At 39.2% G+C, this 20354-nt stretch overlaps 1 protein-coding gene across 1 annotated transcript in view; it reads right to left on the bottom strand.

Moving 5' to 3' along the window:
* Positions 1-20354, bottom strand: part of LOC117399539 (PAX-interacting protein 1-like) — a 34972-nt gene that overhangs the window by 5038 nt on the left and 9580 nt on the right. Inside the window, exons 7-16 of the mRNA XM_059023325.1 lie at positions 19022-19931; positions 18038-18132; positions 15393-15488; positions 12583-12720; positions 10618-10739; positions 10310-10494; positions 8397-8440; positions 3861-3928; positions 995-1097; positions 504-672 (exon numbers count right to left, since the gene is read on the bottom strand). Coding sequence (XP_058879308.1) covers positions 504-672; positions 995-1097; positions 3861-3928; positions 8397-8440; positions 10310-10494; positions 10618-10739; positions 12583-12720; positions 15393-15488; positions 18038-18132; positions 19022-19931 — 1930 coding nt within the window. The remainder of the gene's footprint in view (positions 1-503; positions 673-994; positions 1098-3860; positions 3929-8396; positions 8441-10309; positions 10495-10617; positions 10740-12582; positions 12721-15392; positions 15489-18037; positions 18133-19021; positions 19932-20354) is intronic.

The following is a 20354-nucleotide window of genomic DNA, read 5'->3' as shown; positions in this document are numbered from 1 at the left end:
GTAGTGTGTGTGTATATTATATATATATATATATATATATATATATATATATATATATATATATATATATATATATATATATATATATATATATAATTACTGTCTCAATCCTAAAAGTTTACCATCTGGACTGTCTCAGTGATTTTCCAAGTCTATAATACAGTACTCCCTAGATATTCCAGCATTCGATGATTCACCGTTAGTGCATGCAGACAGTAGATTGTAAAAGTGCTATCATTTCCTTTTTGTATGCACCCTTCAGAAATTCCTTGTTTTTAATATTTCATTTACAAAATAATCTGGGACCTTTAATTTCTACCTTTTCACACAGTGTAGGCACAAAAGGAGTGATTCCTTAGAAGACTGTAAATTTGAATACTCAAATCAGAAAACTGCATTCTATACATAAATAAATGTTTGGGAAATATATTTCCCCTGAGGAGTAATAAGCATAATAAAAAGGATCATCATAATCATAGTGCTTTTCAGTGGAGGACACTTACCAGCAAACTGTTGGCTTTTAAAACTTTCTTCTAGCCATTCCGGGGTGACTATGTGCTTCACGATCGACATAGCCGTCAGGAACTTTACAGTTCTCGTCACTTTGCTTGCAATTAGATGAGTACACTTCTGTGCATTTTCTGCAAGCTCTCCTCCGAGGAAGTATAATTTCTAACAGGAGAGAAATAATAATAATAATAATAGGAGATATCGACTCATTACTTTTTTTCTGTAGATATAACCTTTGCCTCTAAGTTACAAGACTATCATTAACAAAGACTAATGTTTTCTTAGTTGAGGCAAAATGCATTTGGATCACTAGGGTTACTTGCATATCAACTGTGAAGCCTACATTTGTTCTGACAATCATTCATCTCCAGTTAAAATGAAACTTGGTATTAACAGGTTAAACAAAAACATATATTTCAAATTACCACATTATAAACATTGTAATATTACCAGTTGTCTCCAAACGTTAAACTAGAAATGTTACCTTTGCATACTGCTGAACCTGTGCTGGTTCAAACCCTGTGAAGAGCATGGCAGGGGTTGATTCTGGTGGCAGCTTTTTATTGGGAAGTGGCAAATCTTCAACCCTAAGAAACGAGGACAGGTTCGTACAAGCTGGTAAATGGTCATTATAAATAAAGCCACAACACCTTGCATAGCAACCTGCAACAGTTAAGTTTGCTACAAACTCCGTGTAACAATTTTTTTTGTTTGTTTTGTTCCTGGGTAGTAAGTGTTAATTCCTAATTGATTATGCCTCAAAAGTATAGAAAATGGCTATTATTCCCCACAAACTTTGCTTTTGTGACCAGGACAGTGATATTTTGACATTTACCTATTTTCCAAAACATTCCAGATAGATTCAGTGCTGAGTAAACTTGGAGTAACTTCTAGAACTTTCTAGAACTTTCCAGTAATATAAATAGTAGTATAAATACAGGGGCCTTAAGCCCACCAGTTCAGTTTAGTTCCAGCTGCCTAAGTGGATACATATCTGCATTTTTCTGAGATGGCATCAAGGTCATAGCAGACTTCAAAATGGTGGCATTCCTGATGGGTCTCCAAGGCGGTTTTGCCAAGTTTCCCTGCTATCTTTGCCTTTGGGACAGCAGGGACACCAAGGCGCACTACCACAGGCGGGACTGGCCACAGCGGACCGAGTTCTCTGTGGGGAGGAACAACGTCAAGTGGGAGCCACTGGTGGACCCCCGGAAGGTGCTGATGCCACCACTGCACATCAAATTGGGCCTTATGAAACAATTTGTCAGAGCTCTAGATAAGGAGTTGGCAGCCTTCAAGTACCTTCACGACTTCTTCCCTAAGCTGTCTGAGGCAAAGGTCAAAGCCGGTGTCTTCGTCGGACCACAGATAAAGAAGATCCTGGAGTGCAATGAATTCCCCAAGAAGCTCACTAGTAAGGAGAAAGCGGCTTGGAACAGCTTTGTCGCAGTGGTTCGGGGCTTCCTGGGCAATCACAAGGCCGAAAACTATGTGGAGCTGGTTTAGACTCTGGTGAAGAACTACGGCACAATAGGCTGTAGGATGTCCCTCAAAGTCCATATCCTTGATGCTCATCTTGATAAATTCAAGGAGAACATGGGAGCGTACTCGGAGGAGCAAGGCGAGCGCTTCCACCAGGATATACTGGACTTTGAACGCCGCTACCAAGGACAGTATAACGAGAACATGATGGGAGACTACATTTGGGGGCTGATTCGTGAAAGTGATTTACAGTATAATCGTAAATCTCGAAAAACTACTCACTTCTAAATCTTTTGTAGTCATTTTTGTATTACTTTAGTATAAATACATGTTAATTTGGATTCATATGTTGTTGTTTTTTTTACTTTATGTGAACGAAAAGACACAAATTCGCCCGTTTTCTCATTGGAAATAGGTAAATTTCAAAATATCACTGTGCTGGTCACAAAAGCAGTTTGTGGGGAATAATAGCCATTTTCTATACTTTTGAGGCATAAGCAATTAGGAAATAACACTTACTACCCAGGAACAAAAATTGTGTTACATAGTGAAATCAACCTGAAACCCAAACTCATATACAACTATTTAAATTTGGGTCTGAATGAAATTAAATGTAAAATGTGAAGTAAAATAGGTATGTGAGCTGTAATGTTGATGGGATACCCACGCTCGAACTTGACCAATAGAATCAGAGATTACAGTGTCCAGTACTAAGCCAACGTTACAAAGCATCAGGTCTTTAATATCTGGAAACCAAAAGGTCACATGACCACAATAAGCCAGCTGTATTAGGTCACTGGTAAATGTACCATTAGACTGTGTGAGAGGAACTTCCAGAATACTGTAAATCTGAAATCAGCACCTCAGTGTTACATCAGATATTAGCAGTTAAAATAGCTGCAGAGGTATTACAAATGCATTACTCGAACATACAAAAATCAGTACATACGTAAATGGACTGTACCTCACATCACTCATTTGTTAATCAAATGGTACCTCCCGTATTCTTTACTGCAGCACATTCAAGCTGCATATCCCTGGTTACTGCTGTACAGGGCAGTAGCAGCACATTCAAGCTGCATACCCCTGGTTACTGCTGTACAGGGCAGTAGCAGCACATTCAAGCTGCATATCCCTGGTTACTGCTGCACAGGGCAGTAGCAGCACATTCAAGCTGCATACCCCTGGTTACTGCTGTACAGGGCAGTAGTAGCACATTCAAGCTGCATACCCCTGGTTACTGCTGTACAGGGCAGTAGTAGCACATTCAAGCTGCATATCCCTGGTTACTGCTGTACAGGGCAGTAGTAGCACATTCAAGCTGCATACCCCTGGTTACTGCTGTACAGGGCAGTAGTAGCACATTCAAGCTGCATACCCCTGGTTACTGCTGTACAGGGCAGTAGTAGCACATTCAAGCTGCATATCCCTGGTTACTGCTGTACAGGGCAGTAGTAGAACATTCAAGCTGCATACCCCTGGTTACTGCTGTACAGGGCAGTAGTAGCACATTCAAGCTGCATATCCCTGGTTACTGCTGTACAGGGCAGTAGTAGCATATACAAGCTGCATATCCCTGGTTACTGCTGTACAGGGCAGTAGTAGCACATTCAAGCTGCATACCCCTGGTTACTGCTGTACAGGGCAGCAGTAGCATATACAAGCTGCATATCCCTGGTTACTGCTGTACAGGGCAGCAGTAGCATATACAAGCTGCATATCCCTGGTTACTGCTGTACAGGGCAGTAGTAGCATATACAAGCTGCATATCCCTGGTTACTGCTGTACAGGGCAGTAGTAGCACATTCAAGCTGCATATCCCTGGTTACTGCTGTACAGGGCAGTAGTGCACTTTCCTTCTTGCTTACCTTTGCTTTTTTGCAGGAGGTTGAAGGCCATGTTCGTTCGGTTTCTGTTTTGGGTGCAGGCGCAAGCTCTGTGGGAAACGAGTACAATATAATTCAATGTCATCTACTACGGGCATTCATTTGATTTATTTGAAACACCACAACCTTGTTCCCTTAAGAAAACACATTGCACTGAATCCAAAATGTGCACTTGAAAGCCAGCTTTCGATTGCCTTTTTACTTCAGGGCTGATGTGCATTACACTGAAATTGGATTTCAGGACAGATGCCAGACAGAGACCAGCAATCTGTTATCTTAAAATCCCCAAAGCTGCATGCTATTAGACTGCATTAGAAAAAAAAAAAAAAAAAAAAAGCATCTGAACCCTTTGCGGTCCATTTATTCAGCGCCTCTCAGGCATGTCAGGTCCAATTTATTTTCACACGCGCTGTTTAAAAGTAATTTTATTCATAGTAAAATGGGTTTAAAAGGCACTGCACATCAAATGGACACTCAGTACTGCATCTCCAGCCCTGCCCCACTCCTTGTTTGCTGTATTTTTCACATCTCTTTTCACAGTAGTGCATACTGATAAATCATCTGATCACTCGTTTTATCACCAAACTCTTCAATAATGCGATCCAAGTCATTATTTTATTACTATATCAAAAAGCTCTGCAAATGTCTGTGATATTCTTTGAGCGCTGGATGCAGAAGCAGCTATCTTGTTTGTTTATGTCCGTGTTACGCCTGTGCTGAAAGGACTATGTGTTCTGCTCAGATCCGCTTTTTTCTTTTGGCTCCTCTCGGCTTCTATCGGTCTCACTCGGCCATTGAAACGTTTTCTAGGCTTTTTCCGGAGAAAAAACGTACTAGGGACCTGTGCTTGACGTCTTTTTAATGATCCGACATAGGACCGCAAAGGGTTACTATTGTAAGCGGTTGCAAACAGCAAGAACCAACTTAATAAACATAATAATATTATGGTATTTGATACTGCACAAAACATATACATTAATACCTACAGCTATGGCCACACGTTTAGCGCGACCCAGGATTGAGACATTTAGATCTTTTATTTAAAGGGCACATAAGGACCTTTTCATTTTATTGTGTTACATGTCTTGTTACGTAATGTGTGTGTATTGTTTCATTTATTTTTTCACATTTTGACCACTTTTTTTTAACCCTTTGCGGTCCTATATTGCAATTTTCCCTTTCCAGTCCGACATCATCAAAAAGACGTCTCTAGTCGTTTTTTCTCCGGAAAAAGCCAAGAAAACCATTCAATGGCCGAGAGAGATTGATAGGCGCCAAGAGAAGCCGAAAAAAAGGGGGGGGGGGGCGTATCTCATGAATAGATAGCCCCGGCATCACATAGATAACACGGACATAAAGAAACAAGACAGCTGCTTCTGCATCCAGCGCTCAAAGAATATCACAGACGTTTGCAGAGCTTTTTTTAGATGTTATAGGAATAAAATAATGACTTGGATCACATTATTGAGGAGTTTGGTGATAAAACGAGTGATCAGGAGATGATTTAAATCGGTATGCACTACTATTAAGAGGTTTGCGAAAAAAACAGCAAACGAGGGGTGGGGCGGGGCTGGAGATGCAGTATTGAGTGTCCTGTTGATATGCAATGCCTTTTAAACCTGATTTACTGTGAAAAAAAAATACTTTTAACCCTTTGCGGTCCATTGTCGGACCCTGTCCGACATCATCAAAAAATGGGTTTCTAGTCGTTTTTTCTCCGGAAAAAGCAGAGAAAACCATTCAATGGCCGAGTGGGAGAGACAGGAGCCGAGACAAGCCGAAAAAAAATAAAAAAATTAATAAAAGGCGTATCTCATGATTAGTCATACCTGCCCTGGCATCCCATATGGGGGGTCATAAGGAAACAAGCTGTCTGATACTGCATCAGCGCACAGAGACTATCACGGACATTTGCAGAGCTTTGAGATGTTATAGTAATAAAATAATGACTTGGACTGCATTATTGAGGAGTTAGGTGACAAAACGAGTGATCAGGAGATGATTGATCGGTATGTACGACTATTATTATTATTATTATTATTATTATTATTATTTATTTCTAAGCATATGTGAAAGCGATAGCGAACGAAAGGGTGGGGCGGGGCTGGAGATGCCTAGTGAGTGCTTTGTTGATATGCAGGGCCTTTTAAACCCGTTTGACTGTGAAAAAAAAAACAACTTTTAAACAGCGCGTCTAAAATTAACTGCGCGTGTGAAAATAAATTGGACCTGACGCGCACTTAATAAATGGACTGCTAAGGGTTAAACAGCGCATCTAAAATAAACTGCGCGTGTGAAAATAAATTGGACCCGACGTGCCTGAGACGCGCTGAATAAATGGACCGCAAAGGGTTAAACTTTTAAATTGCATTCCCTGCCTCAAGATGGCTTCCAATGTAAGAACATAAGAAAGTTTACAAATGAGATGAGGCCATTCAGCCCATCTTCTCGTTTGGTTGTTAGTAGCTTATTGATCCCAGAATCTCATCAAGCAGCTTCTTGAAGGATCCCAGGGTGTCAGCTTCAACAACATTACTGGGGAGTTGGTTCCAGACCCTCAATTCTCTGTGTAAAAAAGTGCCTCCTATTTTCTGTTCTGAATGCCCCTTTATCTAATCTCCATTTGTGACCCCTGGTCCTTGTTTCTTTTTTCAGGTCAAAAAAGTCCCCTGGATCAACATTGTCTATACCTTTTAGGATTTTGAATGCTTGAATCAGATCGCCACGTAGTCTTCTTTGTTCAAGACTGAATAGATTCAATTCTTTTAGCCTCTCTGCATACGACATGCCTTTTAAACCCGGGAGAATTCTGGTTGCTCTTCTTTGCACTCTTTCTAGAGCAGCAATATCCTTTTTGTAACAAGGTGACCAGAACTGAACACAATATTCTAGGTGAGGTCTTACTAATGCATTGTAAAGTTTTAACATTACTTCCCTTGATTTAAATTCAACACTTCTCACAATATATTCGAGCATCTTGTTGGCCTTTTTTATAGCTTCCCCACATTGTCTAGATGAAGATATTTCTTCACTCCATTTTGAGGTTTCTCCTCTAATCAGTACTTTCTGTTTTCTACATGTTAACCACTCCCTAATCCATGTATTTCCTTGAATCCCTACTTGCGTTCAGTTTGAGAATTAATCTTACGTGGGACTTTGTCAAAAGCTTTCTGAAAATCTAAATAAACCATGTCGTATGCTTTGCAATTATCCTCTCAGAACCTCTCAGAATACATTTCCCGTCATCCTCCTGCTCACTGGTAAATCCATCTCAGTTACATATGTGAGAATGCAGTTCTGAGAGGTCTAAAAAAGTGGTAAAAATGTAAAAAAAAAAAACTAAAAAAAAACACACACCCACACATTACGCAAACAGTTGTAGCAATACATGGGAACATGTAACACACTAAAATAAAAGGTCCTTATGTACCCTTTAACATCATGTAATCAAAGAAACTACAAAATGATATCGCAAAACAGTCTACTAGAAGCCATAATAGTAGTACAGTATATCTTGTTAGATTTTGGAATGTCACATGGAAAACTACAAAGTAGTATATAATTCAATATGTTAACACTAAACTATTCAACAGGTTTCATATGACTTAGTTAATTCTATCGGGTGATGCAAAGCTTTTGACCAATACTTCAGTTGTTTGCAAACAGGTGTGCTTAGTGGAACAGTAACAAGGTCTCCCTGGCCCCAAGTTCAGATTTGCTAGACACTGGCACTTGAGAGTTGTACCTTAGCCTGGTTTCTAGTGCTACAGATCCTGAACTGCATTACAATGTCTCATAATCCCCATGTACTGTACCAGATTCCATCAACGGGCTGCATGACTAATACAATCACTGGTTATCCCTCTTCACTGCTAGCTTTAAAAAGTGCTGCAACCTTATTATATGCATCATGTTTGTACCCATTCATAAGCTATCATTTTAAAATGACAATATCAAAAAGATATCATGCAAAGGAAACCAATGCAGCTTTTAATAAATCATTTGACAGGATTCAGGGTTTAATTTACTCACAAGATATAGTATGAATAATACCTTGCTTTACAGATAGTCCAAAATTAAAAGAATACTGAAACATTTGTTTACACTTAAAAAAAAATATTCAAACATGAAAAACCCTGTTTGTCCCAGCATTAATTGTATACATAATTAGTGTTGGCCAGTAACATTTTGCACCAAGATGGTGTTTGCATGAAGTTAGTCCCCCAGATAACAAAAACATGTGTTGTGCAAAACGAGTTACAAATGCACAAAAAAATGAAAGTAAAATCTAGGTTAGTGGAATCACATTATCAAAGCCCAAGTCTGCAGTGTTAAGAAGCACAGTCTGCAGTGGTGTGGAAAACCTCCCCTGCTGTTACGTTTCTTTCAGATGAAGATTTGTGGATAGTATAGAAATACCAGTTTCTTTTGGATCCTTTATTCCACCCTAAAATTACAACAACAACAACAACAACAACAACAACAACAACGAGAACAACGAGAACAAACACCACTTACCATTAGGAGTTCTTGTGATATTTTTAATGGTATCCGCCAAGCAGCTGCATGAAAAACAAACGTTTCATATTATAAAATCATGCAACTTTAAATACATTACTGTTTCAATCCATGAACTACATTACTGCCTCATTCCCAACCTTTTCCAACTAACTATTCCATGGTTCCACAGGTATGTAAAAACTAAATCTACATACTTTGTGGTTTCCACTGTTATAGAACATATCACTTTGCACTGAAGTTGATATCATATGGAAGTTGCTTAAGGAAATTGTCTACATTTATGTGCAAGAACTTTTGAAACCCTCCATTTCAAATTCTAATGGAAATATTAATAGAAGCTTCCCTCAATTTACTGACTGTAATTAATAAATACATGGCAACACTTTCACTCACAAAAAACATAAATCTATATTGCCTACTGTGGCTTCAGCACCAAAAAGTATTTCAGTTCCTGGTCCAATTCCACAACTTGGGGTCCATTGCAATAAGATACATGTCTACTACTTCTACACCTGAGAAATAACTCATGTTTTAACCCTCAGAGTACTATGTCACGGCGAGTGCTCTACGCCACAGGACTACAGCTGTCACACGCAAATAACAGCGCTTGGGATAGCGTAGCAAATTACTTAATTTTACACCCAAAAATATATATATTATATGAAACCTATATATCACAAGAAACGTAAGACATTGAAGTTTTTTGTTCTCTGTTACTGATATATTTTTGGACTGAATATAGAAATATGTATTGGCAAAGACACCTTTGTTATACAAACAGTATGTTTATCATCAAAACATCAGTTATTTTCAAAACCAACCATGCACATAAACACTTTCAAAATACGACATATAAATCCCCAGAATGTTTTTTTTTAAATGTAAAAAACCACAGATGTTTACAAACAATGAATCAAAAGATATATTCAATTTTGCAAGCAACGCATCTATCTGTACAAACAGATCGGAACCACACAGCACAGTAAACGTACTTGCCCTCGAAAGCCTTTTCTTTTATATAAAGATTGTACAACATGTATACCAACACAAATAAGTGTTAATTAAATATAAAAGCATATGCAAAACTACTACTTATTATTATTATTATTATTATTATTATTATTAATAATAATAATACACGTAACTTACTTTGAGTTGTGGAGACATCTGAATTGGCATGGAAGCTTATTCTCTGTAAAGTCCTTTTGCAATCAGTGTTTTTTTTCAGTGGTTTGTAAATCCAATTTGGTGAAGTCACTAACCTATGTATACTTCTTTATGTTCGATGTTATTTTATGTTTTGGCAATTCTGTTACGGGTCCAAATCAGGACTCCAAAGTTTTTGTTCAGTAACCGAATTAAAGGCACGTCTTTGTCTGTACTGTCGTCACCTCCCGCCACATCCTCCTCCTCTTCATCCCCCTCGTCATCCTCCTGTTCTCCATCCTCCTCCTCTTTTAAATCGCTGTCATCACTATCCACATAGCTATACAGTCCCAACCAATTATACGTTTTATCAGCCTCAGAAGCCGTAAAACCTTCAACATATTCTCTGTCCGAATCGCTTAAAAACTCACTCTCTAATCCGCCATTTCTCAACTCTCAGCAAGCCTAGGAGACAGGGTTTTCTTTTTAACCAATAAAAAAAAAAAGATGTTCGTTTCACAACCATTTTAATTGGCTAATATTAACACCAAAGCCCTCTGCTATTGCTCGGCAGTTTGTTGCTATGTAAAATTGACCAATAAAAAAATAACACAGAGCAAATGGGAGGGCAGATCTATGTCCGATAATCGGCCCTTTAGTCCTCACGCAGCACACCTCCGTGGGCCGATCATCGGCCCTGTAGTACTCTGAGGGTTAAGAGGCAAATGCTGTTCATCTGTCTTACAATACAACGTAACACTTACCTAAAAGATTTGAAACGAGGTGCTGATTGGGAGCTAGAGGATCCTGAAGACTGAATACTGAATAACGACTGTGCTGAATCTGCCGTAATGCTTCAAAGTTTCCAAGAAGGATATCACACAACCACTGGGCATTTACACAAGGAATCCTCCATTCTTTGGCCTTTTCATATTTTAACCCGCTGGGTCTGAATAGGGAACAAATATGTGAAAGTTCATAGATAGTCCAGTAACACTGTAAAATGTGAAGACAGTGCTTGCATTGTATCTCCGACGTGTAGCTTATTCAAAAGTATTACAGGTATACTTACTCTTTGCAGATGAGCACTGTATTACTGCGACACAAATAACCAGTGTATTTTGCCCCTGCCAGATAAGCCATTAACTTGAGGTCATCCCGATCAGTATCCACAAACCCAGTCACAGAAATGATCTGCAAGTAGGACATTATGATATCACAATACATAAAACGATACACCTTACAGTATAGTTAGCATGCAATATTCATGAATGGATATCCAAGCCAACAAAATGAACAGGCTTACCATTGATCACTGCTGCTGCTACATACAGTGCCTTGCAAAAGTATTCAGACCCCTGACCAATTCTCTCATATTACTGAATTACAAATGGTACATTGAAATTTCGTTCTGTTTGATATTTTATTTTAAAACACTGAAACTCAAAATCAATTATTGTAAGGTGACATTGGTTTTATGTTGGGAAATATTTTTAAGAAAAATAAAAAACTGAAATATCTTGCTTGCATAAGTATTCAACCCCCACACATTAATATTTGGTAGAACCACCTTTCGCTGCAATAACAGCTTTAAGACTTTTGGGGTAAGTATGTACCAGCTTTGCACACAGTGTCGGAGTGACTTTGGCCCATTCCTCTTGGCAGATCATTGTCCTGCTGAAAGGTGAATTTCCTCCCAAGCTTCAGTTTTTCAGCAGACTGAAGCAGGTTCTCTTGCAGTATTTCCCTGTATTTTGTTCCATCCATTCTTCCTTCAATTTTAACAAGATGCCCAGTCCCTGCTGATGAGAAGCATCCCCACAGCATGATGCTGCCACCACCATACTTCACTGTAGGGATGGTGTGTCTTGAGGCATGAGCAGTGTTAGGTTTGCGCCACACATAGTGCTTTGAATTTTGGCCAAAAAGCTCTATCTTGGTCTCATCTAACCACAAAACCTTTTCCCACATTGCAGCTGGGTCACTCTCATGCTTTCTGGCAAACTCCAGACGTGCTTTCAGATGGTACTTTTTGAGTAACGGCTTCTTTCTTGCCACCCTCCCATACAGGCCAGTGTTATGCAGAGCTCTTGATATGGTTGACTGGTGCACCATTACTCCACTCCCAGCCACTGAACTCTGTAGATCCTTCAAAGTGATTGTTGGCCTCTCTGTGGCTTCTCTCACAAGTCTCCCTGTTTGAGCGCTGAGTTTTGAGTGACGACCTTTTCTTGGCAGTGCCTAGGTGGTGTGATGCAGCTTCCACTTCCTGATTATTGATCCAACTGTGCTCACTGGGATATCCAAACACTTGGATATTATTTTGTACCCTTTCCCTAATCTATGCATTTATATTACTTTATCTCTAACTTCTGCAGAATGCTCTTTGGTCTTCATTTTCCTTCAGATTCACAGCCTGACCAATGATCCTTCAACAGTAGGGTTTTTATCCAGAAAATGTGACAGCAACTTTAATGGTTCACAGGTGGAAGCCAATGGTTAGGTAATTGTGTCCTCGTTAGGGCAATTTCTTTCATCTGTGTAAACTGGGAGCTTCCACAGCACAGGGGTTGAATACTTATGCAAGCAAGATATTTCCGTTTTTTATTTTTCTTAAAAATATTTCCCAACATAAAACCAATGTCACCTTACAATAATTGATTTTGAGTTTCAGTGTTTTAAAATAAAATATCAAACAGAACGAAATTTCAATGTACCATTTGTAATTCAGTAATATGAGAGAATTGGTCAGGGGTCTGAATACTTTTGCAAGGCACTAATATAACATATATTATCAATTATTCACTTTGAATAAAAATATTTAGTAGAATGATGCCCTCTACATTATATAATATTACCACCCAACTGCATGCAGTCCATCCCCCCCCCCCCCCACCCCCGAGTTTTGTTAAGGGGTATATTTATTGTCCCACCACCAGAGTTTAATTCTGCCCTCCAACAGCATTAGCACCTATTCCTGACTCAACTCTTTTTACCCTTCATCACCACTCTTCATTCCCACAGCCAGGTTACTCACATGCTGTGAACAAGGTTTTCCTCCAGGGGGAAATGCAAAAGGAAAATGCAAGGTTCTATGGGGTGGGACCATCTTTTTCTTTTTGAGGATGGTATTCAGCCAGTGGGCAGTCACACAGCGCTTCCCCTCTCTCAAAGCCTACCAAAGCAAGGCACATCAAATACAAATGATTACTGCACATTAATTAACACCAGACATGGGCTACAGATGCAGACGTTGTTGCTGCTGTAGATATTATAAATAGACCAATACATGTTTACTTAAACATAGGCCAGGAATGCTTTAAATATGAAGAACAGAAACCTCAGTTCCATGTAATGGAGAATCAATTAATCGGTTAAATAAAAATAATAATTTTCAATTATACTTAAATGGGATATGAATAGATACATATCAAATACATCAACTGCAAGGAATAAAATACATACACACAAAAAGAAAATAATGCAGAATAGGGATTTAGGAAAAGCATTAAATAATATTAGTAATGAAGACATAACTTACAATTGGGTGTACAAAAGTAAGAATATCAAAGTTAAAACAAACAGAGAGAAGATCACTAAGGGTCATGAAGTGGACACAGTATTTAATTTATCTGGTAAAACATTAACAGCCTACAGAAAACAATACTATGCAAGGGTCTCAAGTTTGTTCCGGCAAGAAGATACATAAATAAGGACATGTTAATAACAGAATTAAATGAATGGGAATACTTTGCTGATGAAACACACACAGAATCAGAATATGTGCGTAAACATGGAATAAAAATGAAAGAAAGCACCACTGGACTCCTCCAGAGGGAAGAAACAAATGGTTAGACATATATATTGAAGTGGTTAGAAATGAAATAGTAACAGATTATATAAAAATGGGTTTGTATCGAAAGAATGAAAATATTATATGCCTCCGCAAAATCTTAGAACAGGTTTGGTTAGAGGTACCCCAAAAATACACAAAGAAAACCCCCCAATGCGAATGATTGTTTGCAGAACATATGTAGGGCTACTGATTTTTTACGGCCGCAATCTTGGAATTAGGCACTGGGAACGGAATTGGCATTTTTGGAATGGAATTCTGCTTTGCAACTGCACATTTAAAAAAAAAAAAAAAAAAAAAAAAACCCACACTGTTATTCTCCATTATTTTTTATAGATTGCTTTGAAAACCTCACTACCCAGAAGCCCAGCGATGACGCTTGTATAAAACATTTTTGTATGTTTATTTGGATCGCTGAAGGACTGTCTGTCTCTGTTGTGGCGTTGCCTGCGTGCTATGTGAGGCGAGTTGTTTAAAAAAGCAACTAGCTGTTTTGTGAGAGTTCTATTCTGTGGAATCATTTTGGAGTTGTATATTACAGAAAAGTGAACAGTACCGATCGTCAACCCCCCCCCCCCCAATTAGGTTGAGGTGAAACCTTTAGTTTTATAACTTATTATTTTTAATTTATCATTAACTCTTTACTACGTACTCAGTGATTTTTATTTCCCCCCCCCACCCCCTACTCTTGTTGCTGTAACATGGCTCTCTCTACTCTAGCTAGTAAGAACAGAAAATGGTGAAAATTGTAGATTCAACAATGAGTGAACCAATAAATACTTATTTATTTTACCAACTGTACCGAATTATTAAAGCACTATTCATATGAGAAACACATGCAAGCAGTTTTACAGCAAATAAACTACAGTACATTGTTACTAGTGGACTGCTTTAAGAAAGATTTTTCCTGAAAACTACAGTATTATTTTCTCCTGTTTTCTGTTCTGAATGCCCCTTTATCTAACCTCCATTTGTGACCCCTGGTCCTTGTTTCTTTTTTCAGGTCAGAAAAGTCCCCTGTGTCGACATTGTCTATACCTTTTAGAATTTTGAATGCTTGGATCAGATCACCGTGTAGTCTTCTTTGTTCGAGACTGAATAGATTCAATTCTTTTAGCCTGTCTGCATACAACATGCCTTTTAAACCCGGGATAATTGTGGTCGCTCTTCATTGCACTCTTTCTAGAGCAGCAATATCCTTTTTGTAACGAGGTTACCAGAACTGAAAACAATATTCTAGAAGAGGTCTAATTAATGCATTGTAAAATTTTAACATTACTTCCCATTATTTAAATTCAACACTTCTCACAATATTTCCAAGCATCTTGTTGGCCTTTTTTTATAGCTTCCCCAACTTGTCTAGATGAAGACATTTCTGAGTCAACATAAACTTCTAGGTCTTTCATAGATTCCTTCTTCAATTTCAGTATATCCCTTATGATATTTATAATGCACATTTTTATTGCGTGCGTGCAGTTCCTTACCCTTTTCTTTATTAAATTTCTTATGCCATGTGTCTGCCCAGTTCTGAATGCTGTCTAGATCATTTTGAATGACCTTTGCTGCTGCAACAGTGTTTGCCACCCCTCCTATTTTTGTGTCATATGCAAATTTAACAATGAACCAATAGTTCAGCACTTTACAAGGAACAGACACACCATGGATGACCTAAAGATCATTACCACACGGTACTTTGATCAAGTGTCTTTGAGCTCTGTATTCTAATGTTGTAACCAAAAGCAATAAACCTGTGCCAAGGAAATAACTAATATTGAACAAAGAAATCTTGTTTGGACATTGTTTACACACTTCACGAACCTGGCCGGCTCCTCTGAAGAGAACACATAAACTTCACCGGCCTACAACTGGAATTTTGCCTCTGCGCCCCCCCCCTCCCCCACCAACACCAACACCAACACCAACTTCGCGCCCCCTGGGCACTGACTCGGCAGAATCTGGTATAGATATAGATATGATTTGTCTTATTTACCTACCTGAACAAACATATTGCTGACTTGGCTTTCACATAAAAGGTGTGTGCATCGGCTGCTGAGAGAAGGGTCCACTGTTCCACCATGTGCTTGAATAATCTTAACACAATAGTAAAAGGACATTTTGAAACTTGCAAGACAACACACACACACACACACACACCAGCAAATCATGCTTAAGTAATTTGGGCGTTGATATTTTAAATAAATATTCTGTAAAAGAACAAAGGCAAAAAAAGCTAAACTGTGTTCTTACCTAAATATAAACCCTGACACAGGAAAAACTACAAAATAATAATATCACTAGTTTCTTCACGAAAGAGAGACAGCTAGTGGGAGTTGCTGTTAGTCACAACTGCCTTCTCTTAAGCCAAGGGGACAGTAGTCTACATGTTACTACAAAATGTAGAATGAAACCTGTTGCTTCAAATTCCAGGGGAATTGTAGATTAGAGATTATTATTATTATTATTATTATTATTATTATTATTATTATTATTATTATTATTATTATTATTATTTATTTCTTAGCAGATGCCCTTATCCAGGGCGACTTACAATTGTTACAAGATATCACATTATTTTTACATACAATTACCCATTTATACAGTTGGGTTTTTACTGGAGCAATCTAGGTAAAGTACCTTGCTCAAGGGTACAGCAGCAGTGCCCCCCACCTAGGATTGAACCCAGAGCCCTAACCACTAGTCCACACTGCTGCCCTATTGCAGATAGAAAGTTGATGGACCGCCAATGAGATATATAGAAATTAACTTATAATTAAGTCACGGTCAACCAATCAAGTACTATATTAAAGCACAGGTAACCTGGTACAGTAATAACCTGCTTGAATGTTTTTATGTTTTATTTGTGTAAACGTGTAAATAAAACCAATTGTAAATAGAGAAGTTGAAATGTGATTATTTTATGCCAGAAATAGGTAACTGTATAACAATATTTGCAAGCTGCATCTGAACTGCAATGTTCAAATGGCTTTCAACAAAAAGTATAAGTTGTATCAAATAAAAGCCTTTATTTGAACAAAATGACCACTGAAAACAACTTGGAACTTATACACAACACACCGTCCACACACCGCTGCAGTGTAACATGAACTCTCTAAACACAACACACCGTCCACACACCGCTGCAGTGTAACATGAACTCTCTAAACACAACACACCGTCCACACACCGCTGCAGTGTAACATGAACTCTCTAAACACAACACACCGTCCACACACCGCTGCAGTGTAACATGAACTCTCTAAACACAACACACCGTCCACACACCGCTGCAGTGTAACATGAACTCTCTAAACACAACACACCGTCCACACACCGCTGCAGTGTAACATGAACTCTCTAAACACAACACACCGTCCACACACCGCTGCAGTGTAACATGAACTCTCTAAACACAACACACCGTCCACACACCGCTGCAGTGTAACATGAACTCTCTAAACACAACACACCGTCCACACACCGCTGCAGTGTAACATGAACTCTCTAAACACAACACACCGTCCACACACCGCTGCAGTGTAACATGAACTCTCTAAACACAACACACCGTCCACACACCGCTGCAGTGTAACATGAACTCTCTAAACACAACACACCGTCCACACACCGCTGCAGTGTAACATGAACTCTCTAAACACAACACACCGTCCACACACCGCTGCAGTGTAACATGAACTCTCTAAACACAACACACCGTCCACACACCGCTGCAGTGTAACATGAACTCTCTAAACACAACACACCGTCCACACACCGCTGCAGTGTAACATGAACTCTCTAAACACAACACACCGTCCACACACCGCTGCAGTGTAACATGAACTCTCTAAACACAACACACCGTCCACACACCGCTGCAGTGTAACATGAACTCTCTAAACACAACACACCGTCCACACACCGCTGCAGTGTAACATGAACTCTCTAAAGCTTCAGCGTCGGCACCAAACCGGCATTTTTGTTGTCATTTCTAATATTAGACTGATGCCAACACAACATTATGTTTAAAACAGTTCATAATAGTAAATTGTTTTTTTACAAGGAATATAATATTAATAAATTGTGTCGACTTTAATGCCACTCCACTACATCTCGTGGCATTACTGACAAATTGGTCATTAACTACCAGGAACGGACTGATGAACACTTATTTACTTGCCTATACCACCTATAAAAAAATAAATAAATAAATAAAATAAATAATAATAAAAAAAGAACCATCCTAAAAAAATCGATAAGGAGAGCCTCTCTCTCAATATCCCACACCGGCTTTGGATAAATTCTCTGCCATTGTTCTTTTGTTTTTTTTCCCCCCACCAGAGAAGCAGCTAGTCACATGACTTTTTAAATCACTTTCATTGGCTGATTTATTCTATGACATAATGTTGCTTCTACAAAATCAAGTCCTTTGATACAGTTGCTTGCAACAAAGTAGCTTGCAAGTCACTTTCTACAAAAAAAAGTATCCCTTTCTACATTTTTCTAGCAACATGTAGACTAGTGACCCCTCGGCTTCAAGGTCTCATTCATTTATTTATTTATTTACAGAATACAGTGGCTTATTTTGACGTTATATTTGTATACATTTGATTTAACCCCCCACCCGGTAGCAACTACTTACCCTTTTCCAGGTTGCTAGAAGTTGTTTGTCGGACATCTGTTCGGGATAATCGGCAATAGAAAAGATGCAGCCCACTAGGAAACTGTGCTCTGGAACTAGAGAGAAGGACTGGAGTTAAAAACACAATGGCAGTGATCATAAAGAAAACATTAGCATGTGCTCAAAAAACAAAACAAAAAAATCTGGCAAGCCTAGACGCAAGGAATCCTTCTGCAAAAAACCTAGGTGTTACTCCAGGTTACCCTCCCTCCCTTCCCCTGAAACGCACTTGCTGCTTCTACCGAATCTGTCCTTTTCTCACTGCTTACTCCACTCTACTCCTGGTCCAAGCTCTTGTACTCACCAGACTGCACTACTGTAACCTCTCCTTGCTGGTCTCCCTGCCTCTGCTATCCACCTCTTCAGCTCATTCAAAATTCTGCAGCTCGCCTTGCTTTCTCTCAACCTCACTACTCATACTTCACACTCTCCACTGGCTCCCTATGTACGCTTGCATTCAATTCAAAGCTATATATCCTTGCACTATTACTTTGTTACTGTAGATATAAATAGTTGTGATCCTAACTTGTTGCATCGTATTTCATATTGTACATTTGCAGTATAATTTTCACTTATTGTAAACTATTCTATTTAAATATTGACCTTGCATTGTAACCTTGTACTGCCCTGTAACACCAGTAAGTGGCCTTGGATAAAGGCGCCTGCCAAATTAAAAAAATTAAATAAAAATAAAATAATAATTAGCCGTGCAAATATGAAGTCTACATTTTAAAGGGTGTGGGTGAGAGGTTGTGAAACAACTGTGAAATTTGAGGGCAATATGCTAAAGTGTATGATCTCCATTATCCTGAAATTAGTCACTGAAATACAAAATGGTAGCCACATTCAATTGGATATCAAGTTGAAGATGTGTTCTGGAATCTGTGAATACAATGCCAGGCCAACTATAAAAGGATGGATCATAGATAAAGATGTAATACATACTGTCTAGTCCTGGCTCGTGCCCAAAGAGCTGTTGCGGTTGCAGTGGCTGCAGCTGTGCCTGTTGCTGCTGCAGCTGTGGATTCTGTTGCTGATGAGAATTCTGACTCTGCAGATGTTGATGTTGCACAGTCTGCTGTTGCAGTTGTTGTTTCTGCAGCTGCTGCAAATGCTGTTGTTGTAACTGTTGCTGCAACAGGTGCTGCTGCTGTTGCTGTTGCTGCTGCTGCTGCTGCTGCAACTGCTGCAAATGCTGTTGTACACTTTGCGGGTGCAAGTGTTGCTGGTTTTGCTGCTGTTGTTGCTGCTGTAGTTGTAACCGGTGCTGCTGCTGCAGCTGCTGCAACTGCTGCTGTAAAACATGTTGCTGTTGTCGATGCAACTGCTGAGGTCGCAACTGCTGCTGTTGCTGTTGGGCAAACTGATGTTGTTGCTGCTGATGATTTTGTTGAGTGAGGATTTGCTGGTGGATCTGCTGCTGGTGTGGCTGATGGAGGAACTGATGAGTTTGCTGTGGTGGTGGTTGTGGTGGAAAGGTTTGCTGGGGAATTTGTTGCTGTTGTTGCTGTTGATGCAACTGCATAAGCTGTTGTGGTTGGAGATGTAAGAGAGAATGCTGTTGTTGCTGTAGCTGGTGCTGCTGCTGCTGCTGAGGATTATGCTGCTGCTGGACCTGCTGAGGATTATGCTGCTGCTGCTGCTGCTGGACCTGCTGAGGATTATGCTGCTGCTGGACCTGCTGAGATTGCTGTTGCTGTAGCTGCAACAATTGTGCTTCTGGAGCTAGCTGCTGCTGCGCCGGTGGCTGCTGTGGTTTTCCTTGGTTAAACAGTACTGCATTTGGATGCCCCTGCTGGGTCTGATTTGCTACTTGTTCCAGAGATTTTGTAGGGGCTGAAAGGGTCTGCAAGATCTATAAAAGGAATACAAAAAACAGATTAGTTAGCAGACAGAGTGAACAGGGTATATCGTCTGGCTTATTTTCTTTTCCAGTGAGAGTTTGCCGATGCCCCTTTAAGAGACATTTTAAAATTCAGATTGTTCATATAGGTACAGCACATAACTTCAAATGGAGTGCACCTCTATTGGCATATCTGTAGGTCTTAAAACTGTAAACAGAAACTGATAATCGTCATGTCAGGTTTGACAGTCTATTCCCAATAAGGGGGTAATATTCTGATATTTTACATATTCCACTTCCTGTATTATTAAATATCTGCATGTAAAATAAAAAATAAAAATCACTGAAGGTGTTATTTGTCACAGCTCTATTACTAACAGGGCATTTCCATAAATTGCTTTGAAATCACACTGTCAGATTTAAAAATGGCATTAA

This window comes from Acipenser ruthenus, chromosome 4, assembly GCF_902713425.1.
Source record: "Acipenser ruthenus chromosome 4, fAciRut3.2 maternal haplotype, whole genome shotgun sequence".
In the NCBI taxonomy this organism is placed as follows: domain Eukaryota; kingdom Metazoa; phylum Chordata; class Actinopteri; order Acipenseriformes; family Acipenseridae; genus Acipenser; species Acipenser ruthenus.
The sequence above is the reverse complement of the archived record's forward strand: the minus strand, read 5'-3'. Positions and strand labels throughout refer to the sequence as shown.